This window comes from Peromyscus californicus, unplaced genomic scaffold, assembly GCF_007827085.1.
Source record: "Peromyscus californicus insignis strain IS unplaced genomic scaffold, ASM782708v3 Scaffold_4__1_contigs__length_199733344, whole genome shotgun sequence".
Taxonomy (NCBI): domain Eukaryota; kingdom Metazoa; phylum Chordata; class Mammalia; order Rodentia; family Cricetidae; genus Peromyscus; species Peromyscus californicus.
In genome coordinates, this window is record NW_026294562.1 from 81,837,798 (window position 1) to 81,859,936 (window position 22,139).

The following is a 22,139-nucleotide window of genomic DNA, read 5'->3' on the forward strand; positions in this document are numbered from 1 at the left end:
ACCTGTGGCTACTTTTACGGTAAGGTCACAGAGCTAAACAGTTGCCTGAACAGCCTGACAGACTGACTAGGTCTTTCCAGAAGGCATGCTGACCCTGATGTAGGATGAAGTAGGTGGAGAACATTTGGCTGACTTTAGCGTTAGCATGACCCTATTTTGTGGATAAGGGAACTGGTCTTTAAAAGGTTGAAAGCACACAGCTATCCTTGACTCTAGCAAACAGGCCAGCTTTGAAGGTCATGGTCCTGTTGTTCCACCAGGCTTGCCCTCGCTCTCTCTCTAGTGTCTTAAGGTGTTACTAAGTGTTTTTGTTGGTTTAGCCTGACAGAATTTTCTCTGCTGTGCAGGAGGCTTTTCTACTCGACCATTCGTGAGAAGTGTGCAGCGACAAAGCCTGTCCTCCAGATCTTCTGTCACCAGCCCCTTGGCGGTCAATGAAAATTGCATGCGGCCTTCTTGGTCCCTGTCTGCCAAGCTACAGATGCGCTCCAGTTCTCCTTCTCGCTTCTCAGGGGACTCCCCGATCCATGGATCTGCCTCCACCCTTGAAAGGATTGGGGAAGCAGGTGATGACAAAGTCTCCATTTCTTGCTTCGGTAGTCTACGGAACCTTTCTGGTAGCCACCAGGAACCAAGTGACAGTCACAATAGACGAGAGCACAAGGCTGTGGGCCGGGCCCCACTGGCTGTCATGGAAGGTGTGTTCAAAGATGAGTCAGACTCTCGAAAATTGAACTCCAGTGTGGTAGACACACCAAGCAAAAATCTAGCACAAGGGGATTGCTTGCCCCCCATCTCTGATCCTTTTGATAATAACAACCAGATTGCTTATGTGGACCAGAGTGACTCTGTTGACAGCTCTCCAGTCAAAGAGGTGAAACCTCCCAGCCACCCAGACTCCCTCACAAAGAAGCCAGAGAGCACAACAAAGAGACCCCCTAATTCCAAAGGCACTTCTGAGCCAGAGAAGAGCATGCGGAAGGGGAGGCCAGCCTTGGCCAGCCAGGAATCTTCTCTTTCAAGTCCATCCCCTTCTTCACCTGTTCCTGTGAAGGTTTCCATGAAACCTGCCCGCTGTCGGAGCAAAGCAGATTCTTCCAGGGCCAGTGGGAGGCATTCATCCCCTGCCTCTACCCAACCCAAAAAAGAATCGTCCCCCAGGTCCCAGGAATCCATGTCTTCTCCTTCACCACAGAAACAAAAGTCTGCTTCTGCCTTCACTTACTCCTCTTCCTCCATATCTGCCAAAAAAGCCCCAGGCCCTGGCACCAGGGGCTCCTACCCTTCTGGGAAGAGCAGGACTTCTGACCGGAGCTTGAGTAGAGAGGGTTCCAGACAGAGCTTAGGTTCTGACAGAGCCAGTGTCTCCTCCACCTCCACCTCCAAACCCAGCTCCCCACGGGTGAATCAGGCCAGAGCAGGGGACAGCAGAGTCGATGGCAAACACGTGCGGAGCTCCTCCATGGCCAGCCTGCGCTCACCGAGCACAAGTGTGCGCTCTGGGTTGAAGAGGGACAGCAAGTCTGAAGATAAGGGACTGTCCTTCTTCAAGTCAGCCTTGAGACAGAAGGAAACCCGGCGGTCCACTGATCTTGGCAAGACAACCTTGCTGTCCAAAAAGGCTGGTGGGAGCTCCTCTGTCAAATCTGTCAGTAAGAATACCACAGATGACAAGGCAGAAAAAGGCCATCAGCCCCCAGGCTCACAGCAGCCAAACACAAATGCAGTTGGGAAAGAACAGCTTGTCTCCAAGGACCCTGCTTCTGCTAAACATTCCTTGCTATCTGCTCGCAGATCCAAGTCTTCCCAGCTAGATTCCGGAGTTCCCTTGTCTCCCAGTAGCAGGCTGGCCACCGAGAAAGGCTCCAAAAAGCTATCTTCCAGCATGCAAACCTCTGCACGGCCTTCTCAAAAACCTCAGTGATCTTCTGCAATCCGGGTGTTCTATCTGTACAGATGTTTATTTATTTAGAACTCCTCCCTTCCCACCAAAGCTCTCTATGCTTTTATTTTGTTTTTGTTTTTGTTTTTGGGTCATGTGCCTGACTGTGTGAGAGAGTATGAGTGTGTGTGTGTGTAATTCAAATTGTTAAAAGTGTCGCCTTATTCTGCCATTGAACCAAATAACAGCCATAGGCAAAGCATTGATACCAAGCTAATTGGAATAACTGTAGAAAATAATCTGGATAGTCCCTTTAGCAATTGTACCTATTTCTTTCTAGAGAACTCTAACACTTTCACTGGACACTAAGATTTGGAAACCTGTGAACTAATTAAGCTATCAGTGTGTAGACAGACGAACTGTTTGACTTGGGTTTCATCTGAGCAGAATTTATCTTCATGTAGATTGTTGAGTGGCATCAGGAGCTTAAAAAACAAAAACTGTGACGCTAACAGCAAAATAAACTGAGGGAAAACTTGCTTTCTGCGCTTGGGCCCATCTATCAGTTTTTGTAAGGGCAATATCTTAACACTAATGTTTCTCAGGTATACATACTCAGCTAGTATAGGATGGATGTACATTACTAATAAATGGGTTCAAGAGGAAGGTGACATGCGGGGAGGTGGAGACTGTCCTTTCTCCTACTGCCATAGGTAGAGGGTTCAGAGGTAGACATAAAATCTTTTGTTGCCTCCACATCTGCAGTGATATGCATACCCTAGCCTGTCTTGACTCCTTGGATATGTTCTAAGATCTGGCAAAGTTTGAATAGTCAGAAATCCAGTCACTAATATTTTTTTTTCATTCTAAATTTGCTGGGTAAGGCCATTGGAATTTTAAACTATAGCAGAACAGTTAATGTCTTTGAAAGGTAACCAGAAAAAAATTTTATCCCAAGCTGGAAGCCAGAGTTGATACCATTTTCCTTCCCTGATGTTGCTTTTTTCTGTTACAAGTTGAGGCTCTCATACTGCCCCTTGTGTGCATGCTTACTGCCTTGTCTTATTGCTTGGGAAAGAAAGAAGTTGCCTGCTGCCGAGAGCCACTGACATGAGGTGTGTTGACATGAGGTGCGACAAAGCATTGCATGTGCACTTTGGATCCTGCCTGTCAATCTTCCCTTTGACTGCTTTTCAGTAACTCTTTTATGTCTACTCTGTTCTGGAGAGCCCATCTCAGACCAAGAACTCAAGCAGAGTCTGGCATATGTTCCCTCTGGCATGTAGTTGCAAATTACATTATTGTATGTGAAAAGGGAAACCTCACTGAATTCTCACAGGTAAAACAGTTTTCCAAGCTTTGAGGAAATCACTTGGAAATACTTTCCAGCCCAGTTTTTTAGTATCCTCTTTTTTTTTTTTAGCATCAAGAGAATCATGGTCTTGATTCTCAGAGCAGCATTTGTTGTCACTTTGTCATTAAGTATAGCATGTTGAGTTTATGTGTTATTAAATACTGAGGCTCATGGTTTCCAGGTCCATACAAACTCCTTTTCAGTATTTCTGTGAAGCGACTGCAGTGCATATGTGCATGCAGTTTTGATTTCTGCACTGTCCTGTTTTTGTTTTTTGTTTTTTTAATGAATACCTCTTGGCAAGTATTTCCAGTAGATTACTTAAGTTTATTTTGCTGCTAATGTGGACATTAGCTGGTAGCTTGCAGGGTCAGGGTGGCTGGGATTTTCAGCCCTTGTGGTATTTGAGGCTTAGGTGTTCAACCTCGTGCACGTTACCACAGTGCTCCATGTAATCCAGTGTGTGTGAGCCAGTGCCCACTGCACTCAGACCCGTACTGGCTGCTTCTCTGTCCGTCCCCCTTTGTGGCTTCCCAAAGCATTGAGGCTCTCTGGCCTGCCTTGATGTGACTGAGGTGACAGCTACCTTTGCATGTCATCATTGTTCAGTGGCACAAGGTAAGCCTCATTAGTGTTTAGCCACCAGTCTTGTTTTCTTATCTGAAAAAGCAGTAAATGTGAGGCCATCAGTATCAGGAACTGAGTGTTTGTGTGATTTGAGCCTCTGAAATGGTCTTAGAATTAGAGTGTGATAAGACAAAGGATTTTAATAACAAGCTGTTTTGCCATAATTAAGATGAATAGAAATTAGTTTAATTTTCACAGTACTTCATAGTTTTATTCTTGAATGCAGTAGGAATGGATCCTCCCTCCCACAAGTATCATGTTTGCTTAAAAAAAAAAAAAAATCCTCTACAAGTCTCTTTACTTTTCCATGGGATCTAGAAATACAATTTCTATAATATAATAAAATTGAAAAGCTCTGTGTGTGTGTGTGCACGTGTACACACATACACACATATATGGAGTTTAGTCCTTATTTCATATTTAATTTACTAGAAAAAAGTCAGGACATATGGCATTGTCTAGGCTATGAAGCTGTCATGCTTGTGAGGTTGGGAAAAAATGAAATCTAATTCCTGACTACTGGGGTGTGTTTAAGACCCAGGAAAGGCTGCTTTCAAGGCATTGTCTGAAGTGACATAGCTTACCCGAGTGTTGTTACTTGGTTCATTCAGTTCTGTGGCAGGGTTAAGGACTTGGTTATTACAGTCTCTTCCCAGTGATTTGGATACAGTGAACATATGTGTGCTTTGGGGTCAAAATCATCTGCTCAGACGGTAGGCCTGAGTTTCTGCTTGGCAACCCACTGAGCCTGCTTAGGGCAGTCATTCCCAGCAGGCACACAGCACCAACCAACAGAGTGATGCAATAGTAATTTTTTTTAGTGTTAAATAAGACCCCTTTTTATCCTTGCTCTCTTTTCCTGTAAACATCCTGTGTATGAGGCTACACCATTCCTTAAGTCAGCCTTCCACCTTGCCTTCATGTCTCTTTAGATGATGCTCTTGTCACTTAAGACCCTTGCCAACCCCTTTTGTATTTTCTTATGCCTGAGAGTAAGTAGTGCCATGCCAGACCAATAGAGCAATGTGGTATATCTGTGCTGTGCCACAATTGTGCAGAGATCTGAGGTTGACTTGAACACATGTAATCCTTATTTAATCATTCATTCATTCAATTCATTTGGACCTGCTTTGCATACAGAGGTAAACAGAAAGCTTCAGCAGTCTGCTATAGTTGAGGAGTCCTGGGAGACACCAGAGCAAACAGGACCTGCCATGGAGTGATAGTCTTCAGCAGAAACACCAAATGGATTCTGGTCGGCTAAGGCCTGAGATTCTCTTGAGGTTTTGTCTGGAAACCAAAAGTGTCCTTGTTTATCTCTGGAGACATTGTGGTCTTCTGGCCACTGGTTCAGACTGAGCTGTCTACTGTGTAGAGGTAAAATCTAGTAACTAGTCACGCTGCATTAGAATCAGCCCTCTGTGTTTGTATGAGGTGGAATGGAGATTGCTGAGGGATGGGATGCATTGTTACCCTCTAACTGTAATAAAACAAATAGGAATGGTTTGTCAAGGGAGCAGTAGTGGCAGCTTAAGGGAATATGGATTAAAGAGTTGTAAACAAAGCTCACTTCAAATAAACCCTCTTTAAGTAGATGGACACATGGCATCACATTTCATTTTGATAGATTACTAAATAGCTGAAGTTACAGTTTTCTGTATAGATTGCCATTGAATACAAAGGTCATTAGTGTTCCGGGTTGGACTTTTGAACTAGAATGAAAATCATAAGCACAGTTTCAATAAAACACAGTTTGGAGGTGCATTGATACTTATATTTTGGAGTTGAGAAGGGCAAAATTTGCTGACATACCAGTGCCTAATATAAAAACAACTTAGCTGCTAGTATGCAGGCTGCTCTTGCTTGAATTTTATAAAAGGTTCATTGCTGTTCAACTGACTGCACCTTTCAGGTGGGACATAATTAATACTTTTATTTCAATCAATGCTCGGTGTCTCATGCTGCCCTTTGATCAGACCCCAAATTGTTTTTTTTGTAGCTGCCTTTTGAGCATGACCGATCATTTTACCCCCAAGTAAAGAAAGCAGTTTTGCATGCCCTCCATTTACCCCAGAAAGCATGCTCATACTACCTATGCAAGCAACTGATTAAAAGTATACAGAGAAACTACACTAAACGTTGAGTTTTAAAAAAGGAAAAAGACAACTCAGATTCTGGAGCTCTATTTTTGAATTTGTAATTTTTAAAATGTGGCTTAATCATCAGTGTAGGTGAGCATGAATGTGAATTTTAGGTTGCTTTGTGTCTATTTCTCTGCCAATCTTTTTGATCATTGGTGAGATTGTGTATAAAATAGTATTTTGCAAGCAGGAGTGGATTGGATATGTTGAACATACACTGGTGTATATATTGTATTTAGTCTGAAGACTTTCCTAAAGTATTTTGTTCTAAGAAATAACCTGCCATTTTCTATAGATTTTAATTTTTTATATCTTCTAGTGTCCTTCATCACAAGGAGAGATGTGGCTTCACATAGTGCTAACAATTTTTAAATGCTTTTGTAGAGACTTGGAGCTGTTTAGGAAGGCTCTGGGTCTTCCCACCCACTGGTCTCAGTAAGATTAAGGATGTGGAATGTATGATAGTGTTGTACAGTGGATTCAGGTCTAGATCCATCTTCCATTCATTTAAAACCATTGTTTCCTATGGGGCAGGGACAGGGACAATAGGCTCATAGTGTATGTGAAAGGTGTCTTCAAATCTCATACATACACTATCTCCAGGCCTCTTCTGGATGATTCACCTGAGGTCACTAGGATCATCAAGGGACTTGGAATGCCTGGGCCTCTTCCAGGCTTTAGTGCCAGTTAGCACTGGTTGGGTCCCGTGACTTTCTCTCCTAGTTGCAGTAGAATTGAGAAGGATATGGTACACCATCGTTTGCCAACAGTTTATGGTAAGACTCATCACTGCCATGCAAAGTACTCAGGAGGAATTCTAGTTGTGTTGGACAAGAAAATTAAAAGAAGGTGTAAATCCCCTGCTTGAAATTCAGGGGACAGGAGCTTTCTGACTTCAAGGCCTGATTTGGGCCTGTGGAGCATTTTATGGGTGGTATGTCACTTTGCCTTTCTGGGGATGATCTTGGTGGCAGGCACAGTGCCCGAAGGGGTCCAAATTCATTTCCAGAGCCTCTCTCCAAATTCTGCTGTGTGGCTGAGACCCATGCAGGAGGAGAAGTGACTCCAGGTTAGAGAATGTGTCAGAAGACGGTAGGAAGCTACCTGTCTAGCCTTGCAAACCCTTCTCTGCTTTGACCGCACAGTAGTGCAAGCCACAGGTTGCACTGGGCCTCCTGCTCAGATTGCACTCCACCCTAGGCCTTTCCTACTCAGAACGTAGCTGAGGAGTCCTTTTCAGTTTAAAAACAAATGTGAAACATTTTATTTGAATTATTTTGGAGCTCTCATTGCTATTTGTTCATGTAATTTAAAAAAATAAATAAATACTTATCCAGGAATTTGGCAGTATATGTTACCTGCAGAGGCACATGACATTTGGTTTTAATCCGTGGTGAGCTAGGTGCACTATACCATCTTCAAAATAATCTACTGTGCTGTGTGGCCTCATCCCATTGAGCATCAGGCTGCCTACAAAAAGAGACAGTTTATGTGACATGGTCCATATTTTAAGGAGTAAGGATATTAGGAAAAATCAGAGCTGGAACAGCTTTGGCACAGCCTCCCAGAGTCAAGCTCTCTGCTGCTGTGAACATGCAGCATGAACTTTCCTAGGTGCTATTCCAGACTGGGGGACTGTGTTTCTGCCCTTGCGGCTCTGTCGGTCTTTCCTGTAGGCGTTTATGTCCTGTGTAGGTCTGCTCACCGACTGTGCCTCTCACCACTGGTTAAAAATGAATTCAGGCCCCATTACCAAAATGGTTTCTTGATTCTTTTGTGTATTTACAGCGGCGTTTATTTCTCTGGTTGTCTTAAAAGCTGCATGTCATATCACTGTAAACAAAATGCTTTGGTGTCATTCATGAGCCAGTAGTGAGCGCTGTATAAATTTTTCAGTAAAAGGATGGCAGAGTATCTTTCCTGCAGGCTGGAAGAAAATGTTCCCTACATTTTAAATTATTTTAGGCCAAGTGCATGAGGTGTGTCACTGCCTTCTGTTATTTATTTGTATATTTTATTATTCCAGGTGTATGCACTTTTAAGAAGCAGAATTTATATTTTTATGTTTAAAACATTTTATTTCTGAGACAGCAGTTGGTTATATAGTATACAATTGGAATTAAGAGAAAACTGGAAAATGTAACAAAACATAATAAATTTATTACATGATGCCTTCTTCAAGACATACTTCTCTTTTCTCCCCCTTGCCAAATCATTTTTTTTTAAATGTTGACTAGTATTTGTACTGCATCGATTTGTACAACAAAGTTCTTTAAAATTGCGGCGTTTCAGGTAAAAACATCAAGTTATAGGATACTACCATGCAGTCTGGCCAACTCCCTGTGCGATTACTATGTAAAGAGATCCCATACATACTTGTTCAGTGTTCCCAGTCATTGATTATGAGAGATAAGATACTGTTTGTCCTGAGCTACGTAGCCGGGCAAGAAAGTTCACGTTCTGCCTCACTTCCAACAGAATGTCTTCATTATTCCTCTTTGGTTTGGAGGAAATTGTAGCATAAGTAGTATAAGGAAAGACCTCAGCCTTCTCTCACCCCTTATACACATAGCACCTGCTTTATTTTTTATTTTATGTGTATGAGTGTTTTGCTTGCATGTGTGTAAGTGCACCACTTGTGCCTGGCTTAGTGCCTAGGGGGAGGCTAGAAAATTATTTTTGGATCCCCTGGAGTTGCTAATGGCTATGATTCACTGTGTGGCTGCTGGGAACTCCACCCAAGTCCTCTGGAAGAGTAGCCAGTGCTCTTAATCACTGAGCATCTCTCCAGCCTCCCAGTACCTGGCTTTTAACCATCTCCTGAGGTTTTTGTTTGTTTGTTTGTTTTCTTGTTTGGTTGGTTGGTTGGTTGTTTTTTTTGTTTTCTAGCTGTCTTGCCCACAAAGACAGAACTCTCTAGTGGGGTGTTGTATCACTTATGACCACTTGGGGGCAATAGAGCTCAGCATTCTCCAGTGTATTTTAAAAGTCCAGCTTACCAGTTTTTAACTTCTCATCTGAGGGTGGAAATGCCTGGGATGATGGAGAACAGCATCTCTGAGCAGGCCTTCCTCATCTTGTAAACAGTCAAGCTAGCCTTTTCTCCCAGAGAAGTGAGTGCCATGAAAGCAGGCCTTGCAGGATTGGGGCAGACCACATGCCAGGACCATCCAAGACAGCACTTAATATCCTCAGGTTTGGAGTGGTAAACTTCCCTTTAGCTTAACCATTGCACACTGTTTACTAAAGAGGTTTCATTATGTATGCAAATGTTCATGTATCACAAAATATATAGATTTAATATTTGCACAAATATTTAAAGACCGCTTTGCCTCCACTAAATTTGGAGGATTATTTTCAAATACTTGAATGCTCAGCTGTCTACAAACACATTTTAGCCTCTGAAGTCTTCCTGAAGAAAGCAAAGGTGTGGCAAAGCCCCTTGACCTGGTCCATTTGTCCTGTGTAGTAAAGCCCCCATAAGAAATTTGTGGCCTAAGCCAGCAGAAAGTGGCTGAAAAACCTGTCACCCCAAGTCTGTGCCCCTTCCCCAGGTGGACTCCGGACTTCAGCAGATGTTTGGTTCTTGCCTGCGGCTCTTCCCCTTTTTTAGGCATCTCCTTGTGGGTTGTCCAGGACTTTGATCTGGTGGGTAGGTCTACCTCATGCAGAGTCCTTTGGGATTCTGTCTTGAGATCATGGCTCACCATCACATTTTCCTCTCTCGGTCAACATTCACTACACAGGGAGAACAAGGGATCTCCTCTCAGCAACAAATTTTCCATATGTAGTCTAGTGGCTATCACGCTGTTATTTGTAGTTTGCATGGCTATGTCATTAATTTGTGCTTCTCTTTTGGTTTAAACAGCTCCACTTTTCTTTTTCAAATTTGAATTTATTTATTATTTTGTGTGTATGAATGTTTTGCCTACACGTATGTTTGTGCGCCATGTGCCTGCCTGGTACCCACTGAGATAGGAAGATCCCCTTGGAACTGAAGTTACAGATGGTTGTGAGCCACCATGTGAGTCTGAAAATTGAACCTGGTCCTCTGCAAGAGCAAGTGCTCTCAAGCTTAGCACCAACTCCCCAGCCTTCCCATCTTCCTGAATCGAAGGTCATTTGAGACTTCAGTGTTTAGTTAAGACCAGGCATGTGGTATTTCTTAGGTTTCCCCTTTGTTTATGAAAAATCCATAGAGACTCAGATCCACTTTCCAGTTCCTAGAGTAGGCCTCCAGACATTGTGGTGTGAAGACTGCAGATGGGTCTCAACAGTCTGGTTTATACACATGGGGGGAAGATGACACTTTTCTATCATTCCAAGGCAGAGTTCAGATCTCTTCTTGTAGCATTATCTCTGTGGCCCAGCAATAGGATATAGTCACAGGGTCAAAGTAATGAATGTCATGTTTCAGCACCACCCTCCATGCTATTCCACAAGGCATTCTGCCTACTAGCTTTGGGACACCCAGAAGGTTCATTTCCTCATCCTCACACCATATCCCAAATATGACCTTGCTTCAGAGCCCTCCTGGACCATCCTCTCAGACTTGCAGTCCATGATACAATCTACCTCCTCTGTACCTTATGTTCTGTGTGTCACTCAATCAGCTGGCTATGCATGTTTGAGGGAGATGCAGGGAGGTGGCCTGCTCCATTTGCTTACTCTTTTTCCTCTTAAAGGAGGGCACCTGGTGGTGAGTCCCTGAACTACTGGGCTAACTGACTTGTCTGAGTGAACCTTCCTGTCTAGGGGGTGCAGTTATGAAGGCTAAAGGGGAATGATGCTTTCTAAGCCTGTCCCACTGTACTGGACATAGAGAAAGGTTCAGTGAGTGGTTACTGTCACTGTAACCATAGCGACAGAGGAGGGGCTAACCCTGGAGGCCTTGCAGGATAGCTCTCATTCCACCCAAGGGAAACTACTTTCTAGAAGCCCCAGGAGGCCCTTCCTGGCTTGTAGGGCAAAAAGCAGTGGGAAGAGGGAGGAGTGACCATCTAAAGGGACCTCATATGACTTGCTACCTTTGTTCCAAAGTAAATGACAATCAGGAGCAGTTTAATTTGGGGGAAGAGATGAGATCCAGGGGAGATTTGTGCCATTGCGCAGTCACCATGACAACAGTGTGGTACCTGAGAAGTGAGTTAGGAGCTTGCTGCAGGAATCTGGGTGCAGGCTGCAGGAGGGGTGACCTAGAGTGGTGGGGGTGCAGGAGGGTAGGGAGGAACTGTGCAGAGGAGGCTGGCTTCTGGGCTTGAGCCCTGCAGCTGTGACTTAAGGGTCGGACACTCAGGACAAGTTATTCAACTTCTCTGTGCCTGGGAGTCTTCCCCTGTGGAATGTAAATTGTGATGTCTACATGAGGAGGTATTTGGTTAATGGAGTGTTGTATATGTTTACACTTAATTACTAGTGTATTTGGTTTTATCTGTTATCTTACTGTTTCTTTGATAGTTGTATTACCTGCTTTATTTTCAATTGTTTGCTTTTTATAAGTGACTTCATTGCCCTCTACCTCCCTTCCACCCTTCCATCTTCTATACCATCTGCTTTAGACTCTCTTCTTACGCTTTTAAAACTCCAAGCATTTGTGCATGTATAGGTGTATTTGTGTGTGTTCATGTGTCAGTGTACATGTGCGTGTGGTTGGACATGTGTGTGCTCGTCTGAGGGGGCCAGAGGTTGTCGTCGGGTAGCCTTCTCAGTTGCTCTCCACCTTGTTTTTCAAGACAGTCTCTTACTGGTTTGGCTAGGTTAGCTGGCCAACAAGCTCTAGGGATCTTTCTGTCTCTGGCTTTCCGATGCTGGGGTTCCAGATGTGCCCCACCCCACTTGGATTTTCACTTGGATGCTGCAGATACAAACAGGTCCTCTGGTTTGCACCGCAGATAGTTCAGCTGGCCCTGTTCTTACTCTGCCCCAAACTGGCCTCCTACTCCAAACCTATTCCCTCCTTTGACTTCAGCTGCCATTTCATTACTAAAGACAGGCTCTCGCCATGTACTGCATGCTGACTTCCAACTCTTCCAACACTGCAACCCCAATGCTGAGATGACCAGCGTGTGCTGGCTGTCAGCGACCTGGACTTAGGAGAGCCTGAGAAACGATACTTTAGTATTTTTCACCCCTCAGGGCTGCAGAGCACTTTCATTCTCTTACCCTTTCTGACCATTTGCTAGTCCACTTCTGTGTGCCTTTAACAGTACTAACATTGTAGGGTCAGTCTTCACTTAGGTTATCTGGACGTTTGCTATTCCACTTCTGTGTGCCTTTAACAGTACTAACATTGTAGAGTCAGTCTTCACTTAGGTTATCTGGACATTTACTTCCATTGCTCTTCGACAGTTCACCCTGGGGTTGGTTTCTTCTGCCCGAAGAATTCCTGTCAGTATTTTTTTAAGCCTGTGTTAATGGTGCATTCTCTCGGTTCTTATTTGTTTAGAAATGTCTTTCTATTTTTAAAGAGGAAATTGTTTGTTTTTATTGATCCATGTATGTTTTTTCATTAAAAGACAGTTAACCTTTTGACTGAGGGGTATCTGCTTTAGGCATGACAAAGGACCAAACAGCAGCAATGATCTTCTGTTTTCTAATTGAAAACATATCTCTATATTAAAAAGAAAAAGAAAGAAAGGAAGGAAGGGAGGGAGGGAGGGAAGGAGGAAGGAAGGAAGAAAGAAAAAAAGAAAGAAAGAAAGAAAGAAAGAAAGAAAGAAAGAAAGAAAGAAAGAAAGAAAGAAAGAAAGAAAGAAAAAGAAAGAGAAAGAAAACCATTTAGTTGGATACATCTCCCGATTACTGACATGTTCTGGCTAAATTTTATGTCAACTTAACACAGGCTTCATTTTGGAAAAGAGAAAATATACTTCTGCCATATTGGCCTGTAGGCAAGTCTGAGGATCATTTTCTTAATTAGTGATTAATTCCCTAGGGCCAAGCTTATTATGGGTGATGCCACCCCCTGGGCAGGTGGTCCTGGGTTGTATAAGAAAGCAGACTGAGCAAGCCAATAAGTAGCACTCTTCCATGGCCTCTGCATCAGTTCTTGCCTCCAGGTTCCTGCTTTGAGTTCTTACCACGATTTTCTTGGGCTGTAAGATGAAATAAACTCTTAACTCCCGAAGTTGCTTTGGTCATGGTGTTTTATCAGAGCAGTAGACACACTAAGCCAGCGTGCAAACCAATTCTGTCACAGCCCTGCTTGTCCTCAACAGAACCATCTCTGCTTACCCCAGCCCTCTCCTTGTTGGCCCACAGAGCCGCACCTCTCCTCTCCCATCCTGGCCATCATCTCAAGAGTATGACTTACCTTCCTCTCTTCTCAGCACACCCGACTTGGCACTTTTCTGCATGCTTATCTGCTGTCCTCTTCCTCCGTCTGCCTGGTTTATAGCTGTGTATTGTTCGGGTTCCAGCCCCTTCCCCAGTGTATAGAGGGTGGGACTCCCAGCTTTTTGGGTGTGAGGCAAACGCTACCGCCAAGCTACATCCCCACCCTGCTTTTAGCTTTGAAGGGGATTGTCACTGGGGGTGGAACTCTGGGTTGGAGATGATGTTCTTAGATATCCATGGGCTTCTTTCCTTGGTGAGTCTGCGATCAGTCTTATTGTTTGGACAATATGGGGTGGGTGCTTCTTCCTGGACTCTTTGAAGGAGTTCATTTTCCATCAGCTTTCTTCTGATGGACAAAGGTGCGGGTTTCTTGTTTTTTATTCCCCATAACAAGAATCTGACTTGGAAGCACCATTTTTGCTTTAAGTATCTCTTCTGACACGTGTTTGTCTTCTAGGACTCCAGCTTCATGTGACTTAGACTTGTCATCAAGTCTCAAATGTCTCTTTCACTTGTTTCCTTCCTGGGAATTTTTTGTTCATCCTTTAAAAACTTCATTCTTTATTCTGGATATTTCCAGCAGCATGAGTCTTCTCTAGCTGGGTTTGATCTTTCCAGGTAAATGAAGAAGCATCCTATTAAATGGGAGCTTCACATGAACAGTGGATACATTTTAGAATGTCTAAAGTTTTGAATGGGGCATATTTCTACCAAGCTTCTCTTCTTTGTCTGGAATTAAGTTAAACCGGGCATCCTCTATTTCATTTGCAAAGCCTGTCAACCCCTAGCTATGTCCAATTTGCCGTTAAAACGATCTCATTGTGTTTTCAATTTAATTTAGGTGATTGGTGTTCGGTTTCTTTTTCAGTTCTGGTTTTTTTCAGTTCCATGGGTTGTTTATAGAGTCTAGGTGTTGGGCACTGTTCCTCACTTGGCTGCCGGTTTCCATACGTGACACAGTCAGCTGAAAGTTTATGTCTGTGACACTGGTATCTAGTCACATGTGCATTTTCTTCTATTATAACCTTTGTCCCACTTCTCGGCACACTTTCTTTTTTCTCTTATATCACATTATATTGGTTTGGTGGTGGCAGGGACATGCTCCTACATGTTTGAGGTCAGGACAACTTTCACCTGTGTGTTCTCTCAGGTCCCCGGGCTTGGTGGCAAGAACTTTACTCACTGAGACATGTTTTTTGATTTTATGCTAAGCAGTGTGTAAGAACATACCACAGAGGCTCTGGATGGTGTTGGTGTCTCCCTCCAGGGAAACCTACACCATTCATTCCTGGGCTGGAAGATGGGAACTGATCTGATGGTTAAAAGACTCCACATACTTAAGGTCATTGACTGTAGACTGGACTTTCATTCCATTGGTCACTTGACAAGAACATGTGGAGTCCTGCCAAGTGTATCAGTGAGCAAGCCAGAATCCTCACCACAGAATAAACCCTTTCCTTAGAAGAATTTATCTTTTAGTCACCTCTCCAAGAGACATAGAAAATGCTAACAGTTGATTTTACTTGGATCAGCTTCCCGAGGAAACGAGTCCAGGTAAGTTTGTGTTTTAAAACTGTGGATGTCTATACCAAAACACTCCACACACTATTAGACCATAGCCTTTCTGTCTCTGTAAATAACACCCTCCTTCCTGAAAATCCTTGATGCTGCTCTTCTTTGAAATCTCTTCTTTATAGCTAAGCTATGTGTGGGCTCCATCCAGTTCCTCTTCCCTAATTATGTATTGTGTGCCAAGTCTCTCCTCTGTCTCTACCGATGAACCTATATTCCAGTTGTCATGGTCTCTGGTCCAAGGTCCTGTGTCTCCATCTACATCTGTCTACTTACCCAACCCTATCTGGCTCAGTCCATCCCTGATACTATAACAAAATGCCTTAAGCTAAGTAATTTATAAACACTAGCAATGTTTCACTTCTAGTTCTGGATGTTAGGAAGATCAAGGCATCAGCAGATACAGTGATAAGAGGGTTTTTTTTTTTTTTTAGGTATTTCCTATCACTTGTCCTTTCGTGTAGAAAGGATAAAGAAGCAACATTACTTTTCCTTTTTTTTTTTTAATTTTTGTTTCTTTGACATAGGCATTCTCTGTGTATCCTTCTGTCTTAGAACTGGCTCTGACCAGGCTGTCCTCGAACTCACAGAGATTCACTTGCTTCTGCTTCCTGAATGCTGGGACTAAAGGTGTGTACCACCACCAGCCAGCTAAGCTAGTCACTTGTTATAAGGGCAATTTTCTTCAATGTATTAGTTATAAAATATTCAGTGTCTGATAACACTAGTATCTCATTAATAAGGACTCTCTGTTCATGGGATGGTCACCCCATGAAGACCCCCCCTCTTAATATCTTTGCATGCAGAACTAGACTTTATCATGAGGGGGCGGGGCAGTTAGGGGAGCACCAAGACTCAGATCCTGGAACCCCTTCTCATCAGTCCTGATAGAATCTGCCTTTTGCTTCTGGGGCTAAGGCCTTGATGCTCTCTCTGCCAGGACACTATTCTCTCTGATGTTCATATGGCAAGTTCTTCCTCATCTCAAAAGAGACCTCAAGTCCTTGGACCACCAAGCCTCTACTCTGCAGTGTGTTTCAGCTCATCACTGCGTTTTATTTGAGAGGACTTTGTGGACTTGGAAATTGTTGATTTGTTCACTGACTTTAACAGTGGGATGTAGTTACCACAAACACTGATCATTTGTCCCCTGGTAAGTGCCATTGCAGAGGTCTTTAACAATAGGTAACTGACTGTCTAACCAAGGAAGGTTTCCGTTATTTTAGTTTTATGCAGAGGCCCAGAGAGATTAAATAATGGCAAGGCACAGGGACAATGCATGTTAGATCTGGGCTAGGAACCAAATCTGAACTGTTTTATTTCAAAGCTTGTGATTTTACTCATCTGTCACACCAGTACTTGACAAATAGGAAAATGTAGTAACATATACAAGTATATGTGGTGATATGGTTTCCAGAAGGGGATTCCTTCAAGACTCAAGACAACCCTCTCCTGTGTAATCCCCGAGAATTTCTACTACAGCAAATCCAGAAGTTAATGAAGTTTGTACAATTTGGTAACAGAATTTAGAGGGTATTCTTGAGTGTATCTTTTTTTTAATAGTAAAGAAACATTCAGATTTCCCCCAAAGATGTAAAAATTATTCAGTGATTTCTCTCCTATCTTTTGCTATGCTTCCCCTGGGGGCAGCCTACCCAACCACAGTACAAAGGTCAAAGCCAGACATTAACTTTGTTGTAATACAGACTCCAGTTGGATTTCACCTGTGTACCAGGCTTTTTCTTTTGGCTCCATCAACCAGCTCCCAAATGATACAGAGACTTATTAGTTTTGAATGCTTGACCTTAGCTTAGGCTCGTTTCTTGCTAGCTCTTATAACTTAACCTGTTTCTCGTCATCTACATTTTGTCTTGGGGCTTTTTACCTTTCTTACTTCTGTATATCTTACTTTCACTGCTTCTCCATGGCTGGCTGGCAGCTGCCTGGCTTCTGACCCTGGGCATGTTCCTCTCTTTCTCCCTTGTTCTCTTCTTCCTTGAGAGCCTAGATTTCAACTCCTACTTATTCCCTCTGCCTGCCAGCCCCGTCTATTCCTCTCTTGCCTAGCTACTGGCCATCAGCTTTTTATTACACCAATCAGGTGCCTTAGGCAGGCAAGGTGAAACATCAACACATCTTTACATAATTAAACAAATGCAGCATAAACAAATGTGTTTATTTTTATGTCATTAACAAAGGCAACAGAAACAAAAGTAACACACCTTTACACAGTTAAAGTAATATTCTGCAGTATAAACAAATGTAACACATCTTTGCCAAGTTAAAGTAATATTCCACAACACACCTAAATGTCTTTTTTATTTTTTAATTTTAGGTGTCTAGGAACCCATCTCTGATACCATGACATAGCTAGTTGTCTTGTGGTTTCTCAATCTTTCATGACCTTGACATTTGAAGTGTCTAAGCCACTTGTACAAGATTTCCTTCAAATTAGGGCTTGTCTCATATATTCTCATGAACTGATTAAGGTTCTGCATTTTAAGGAGAGAATCCCATAGAAGCAGAGTGCTTTGCTTGGTGCTTCTGAAGGCATAACATGGCATTTATCATGACCATGACCATTTGGTGAGTTCCATTATTATGAAATGGCTAGCTTCTCTTTCATCAGTATTATATAGCTTGGCCATGCAAACATCCCATTTTCCCTCAGATCTTGGACTCATCATCCATTGTGTGGATCTTGCCTATGATGCTTTTTTTATTAACATGGCATTCTGAAGGGTAAAGGACAAGCTTAAAAGCCTCTTTTCAACCTTGGAATACTTGGACCTAAAAGGGATGTCTCCATCAAATCCCTTCTCTCAGAGCTCAGGGAACTTCACAGAAGAGGAGGTGGAAAGAGCCAGAGGGGATGGAGGACATCAAGGAATCAAGGCCTTCTAGACACAATAGGGCTGGCACATGTATGAACTCACAGACACTGAGGCAGCATGCACAGGGCCTGCACGGGACAGCACCAGAAGGGGTCCTAGAGCTGGAGAAGTGGACACATGCCCCCTCCCTAACCGAGAAGCTATCTCACAAGTAAAAAGTTAGTTTTTTTTCAGCTAGGCGGTGGTGGCGCACGCCTTTAATCCCAGCACTTCGGAGGCAGAGACAGGCAGATCTCTGTGAGTTCAAGGCCAGCCTGGTCTACAGAGCGAGTTACAGGACAGTCAGGGCTCTCACACAGAGAAACCCTGTCTTGAAAAACAAAACAAAACAAAAACAAGAAAGAAAAGAAAGAAAAACTAGTTTTCTCCAAAGGAGTTGTCTCACTGGAGAAACACGTCACTCTTAAGGGCAGGCCCCATGCCCAGCACCAGATGGCCAACACAAGATGAACTCAATGGCATCTTTAGAAGTCTTTGTCTCATAATGTTAAGTTAGGGATTTTTTTTTTCACACCTTACAAGTCCTTTGCAAATATTTTATAGCTTCTGGTTTTGTGTTTTTTAAGGGATTCCCGTGGGTGCAAATGTGTGTATTTCTGTGTCTATCTGTATTTTTTGTGTTTTTTCTTTGGTACTTTTTCCTTATTTGGTTGCTTTGTCCTATTCTGATTTGTCTTTTTAAAAAATGTATTTTATTATTATTCTTTAGATGCTTGCTTTTTTTGGGGGGGGGAGGAGATGGGGAAGAACTGGGAGGGGTTAGGGATGGGGAAAATATTCTATTAAAAAAACCTGTTTTCAATAAAAGAAACCAAACCAAACCAAACCTGTCTTCATTCGAAGCCCAGAGGTATGGCAGGTACCAGGAAGCATGCTCCTTCACCTCTGTCCTCAAGGACTGAGGGATTTATGTTTCTCTCTGCTCCTCCTAGTGGCTTTGTCTTCAAATCTGTCCTGAGTGACTGCCATAGTTCTGAAAATGTGACAACACCCAGATGAGAAAAGTAGGACCTTTCTTCTAGGTTTTTCATTTTTCTTTTTCTCTCAAAAAAGAGAAAAAAAAGGAAAACCAAACTTTTTTTCATACAATACACACTGGTCGCAGTCTTCCCTCCTCTAACTCCTTCCCATCTCCTCACCCACAAGGAAGTAAAATGTTTCTCAGAGTGGAACCAGCTCTCTAAGAGTCTGCCTTCCCTTCCCACTGAGCAGGATCTGGATCACGCTCATGTTTCCTCAACCTTCCTAATGGTGCAACCCTTTAGTACAGTTCCTCATGTTGTGGTGACCCCAACCATAACATTATTTTCATTGCTACTTCATAACTGTGATTTTACTAGTGTTATTAATTGTAATGTAGACATCTGATATGCAGGATGGTCTTAGGTGACTCCTGTGAGAGGGTTATCTGACACCCCCACAGGGGCTGGGACCCACAGGTTGAGAACTGTTGGTCTAGCGCCTATAGCGGAATAGCAAGCAAGGTGAAGGAAGTGTCTGGCATTCTCACTAGGGGATGGGATTTGTCATGAAGGCACCTGGAGGGGACACTTTGGAGAGGCAACCACATCATGTCATTCTAGTTCCTGCCCTGTTAGCACTCAGGGAAGCCTTGCGGAATGACTGGGATTCTTTGCCGTCCTCAGGTTTATCTTCTTCCACAGCCAGGAAAGTTCACACAACAGTGCTGTCCTAGGGAAGAATGATTGAAGGATAGATCTGGGGACAGTAAGGTCAGTGTGACAGCCCCAGGAGCCAGGTGGGTCCTTGGTAGGAACAGCTGTGACTCAACTGCTCTCCCCTTAGTTTCAGTACTGTGGCCTCCAGTTGGAGGCTAACCACCATCCTGTGATCACCTGTCCCCAGGTCTTAGAGGTTCCACAGGACACATATTGGGAGGAAGACAGAGAGACCTGCCTGCCGGGCCCAACCACCCTTACCCAGAAGCTTCTTCAGAGGAAGGGCCCTTCTCCATACTCCCAGTCTTTCTCTGGGGGGCTCTGACACAGCTGGGTAGCTTGTTTGGTAAATAATGACATTGTTATAAATATTTAACAAGTCAAGGGACTGCGGTGCATGAAAAATTGATGAGGTCCCCGGGTGGGAAATGCAGGCTTCTCTCCCTGTGCTTGGGGGAGGTGGTTAGAGTCTGACGTGGGCTCAGGCTGACACCTGTATTTGTGGTGGGGTTGATGAATGGCCGGAGAAATAGTCTCCATGTTTAGGAAGCATCAATCCATCATGCTGGAGCTTAGGCTGAGGGAGGAATTCGCAGCCATCAATATTGCCCATGTTTATTAAGCCTCACGTGCAGCCCAAGACAGCCAGTCCCATGTTGGTCCTGGGAGCAGTGCCTCTGGAAAGGGCACGGTGGCTCCTTGATGAATGACTTTAATAAGCAGCAGCTTGGAAGTCCCTCCAAGTAAGAAACTAATAACAATAATTAGATGTTTCTTAATCATTTATTTATTTTATAATGTATGCCCTGCCTGCTTCCGGAAAAAGAATGGAAGTAGCTTGCAATTAAAACACATCTACCCAGGATGGCTCAAATGAAGATAAACAGGAGATCAGCAGCCAGATAGAGGGAGTGAATTTTTCTTAATCAACTTTCCTGTTACCAGCCGAGGATATTGCAGTCCCTCTCCTCAGCACTCACCTCTGGCTCTGTGGAGCTACGGGAGCGCATGTAAAGAGCAGCCAGCAGCGTCTTGGGGACAAGAGGCTGAGGTGGAGCATGATGTGACCTGTAGCCTGGCATCTCTGGACTCCCAGCTGTATCCGAATTCCATTCATCAGAGCCCCAATCTAATCCACGTGTCTGCAGCCGGGTAGCATAAAAAATTAATGCCCCTGTGTCAGGTAAAGCTTGTCAGAGTGACAGTGCAGATAAGGAATAACAAAAGGGTGACGCCCACAGTGCTTTCTACTTAACGGCTACTCTCGTGTTCCTCCAACAAGCCTCCCTGAGCCCCCGTGTCGGGGTTAATGGGCCTCAGCAGCTAGCCTCTCCCTCTGGGCTGAGGGCAGAGAGCCCTGCCCCTGGGCAGCCACTCCGTCTGTGTGCCAGGACCTTGCTGCCCGCCTGCAGGCGAGAGCCGAAGCCCTTGTGGTCACAGATGGGTGGCTTGTGTTTGCTGAGCTGTCTGTGTACAGAAAAAAAAAAGGCAGAAGGAAGCCCCTTCTCAGAATCACACCGGTGCAGGGATGTTTTGGGGGCTCCAGAGTAGAATCCCCTGAGGAACAGGTGGAACTGGGTGGAGCTAAGCATCACCTGTGACTTCAGACCTTGGGATGTCGAGTCTAAACTTCTCAGCGTCTTTAGATGCCCCACAAAGCATTGCGCCAAACGATGCAGTTTTGTATCCCTCCTCTTCTCAGGTCATAGAATTTGAAGGAGCCACCCAATTCTTGCATAAGGAATGCTCTGGCACAGTGGCTGGAGTCATGGAGCCTGAGGCCTGGCACTCTGTGTTCAAATCCCAGCCTTAGCATTTTGTGACCTGAAGCAAATTATCAGTTTTGTGGTTCTGTTTCATTATGTAGAATACCAAGACAAATGTATTAATTGGATTAGGTATTACCATAGTCTTTATCCAAGGTGAGTGGTTAAAGAAGGGACATACCACACAGAGACTTAGCCTAGTGCAGGATTGAAAAGTCGTAAGACTGGAGCTTTGAGGAGAGAATTGGGGTTTTGTTGACTTGGGAAAGGTTTGGGGAGACGTCTACACCATCTGGCTAGGAAGATGGATCCCGTAGCAAAGTGTTTGCCATACAAGCATGAGGACCTCAGTTTGGGTCCCCAGCACTCACATAAACACAAAAGCAGTATGGAGCACGTGCCTGGAGTCACACTGCTGGGAGGCCTAAGTGGGTGGGAACCTGGGGCTTAACTGGCAAGCCAATCTAGCTGAGCTGAGGAGCTCCAGACTTAGTGAGGGACCTGTCTTGGAAAATAGGTGGAGATAGATTGAGGACACCTGACATTGACTTCTGGCTTACACACACACACACACACACACACACACACACACACACACACACACCCTCTTCCAAAGACCTACCCAGAAACACAAAGCCCTCCCACCTCCCTTCCTTATCAAGGATGAACATAGTACATACGATACAAAGTTTATTAGATGATCAGCCCTCACGTCTACCAATGCGAAGCAAAGCACTCCCCTCTTGAAATAAAAAGGAACAACCCTTTTATGTCCTTTGTGGAAATTGTTGCTAGAGTTTTCCTGTCTGGCCCACAGTCAGGGCAAATCTCTCTCACCCGCCAGTCCCAAGCCGCTCAAACCCGATCAAGTAAACACAGAGACTTATAT

The 22,139-nt window shown here is 44.0% G+C and overlaps 1 protein-coding gene across 1 annotated transcript in view; it reads left to right on the plus strand.

Annotated features, from left to right (window-relative positions):
- Usp31 (ubiquitin specific peptidase 31) overlaps positions 1–8,185 on the plus strand; it is a 56,280-nt gene extending 48,095 nt beyond the window's left edge. The window contains exon 16 of the mRNA XM_052761551.1: positions 348–8,185. Within this exon, the coding sequence (XP_052617511.1) occupies positions 348–1,924 (1,577 nt within the window). The 3' untranslated portion in view covers positions 1,925–8,185. The remainder of the gene's footprint in view (positions 1–347) is intronic.
- The last annotated feature ends 13,954 nt before the right edge of the window (positions 8,186–22,139 follow it).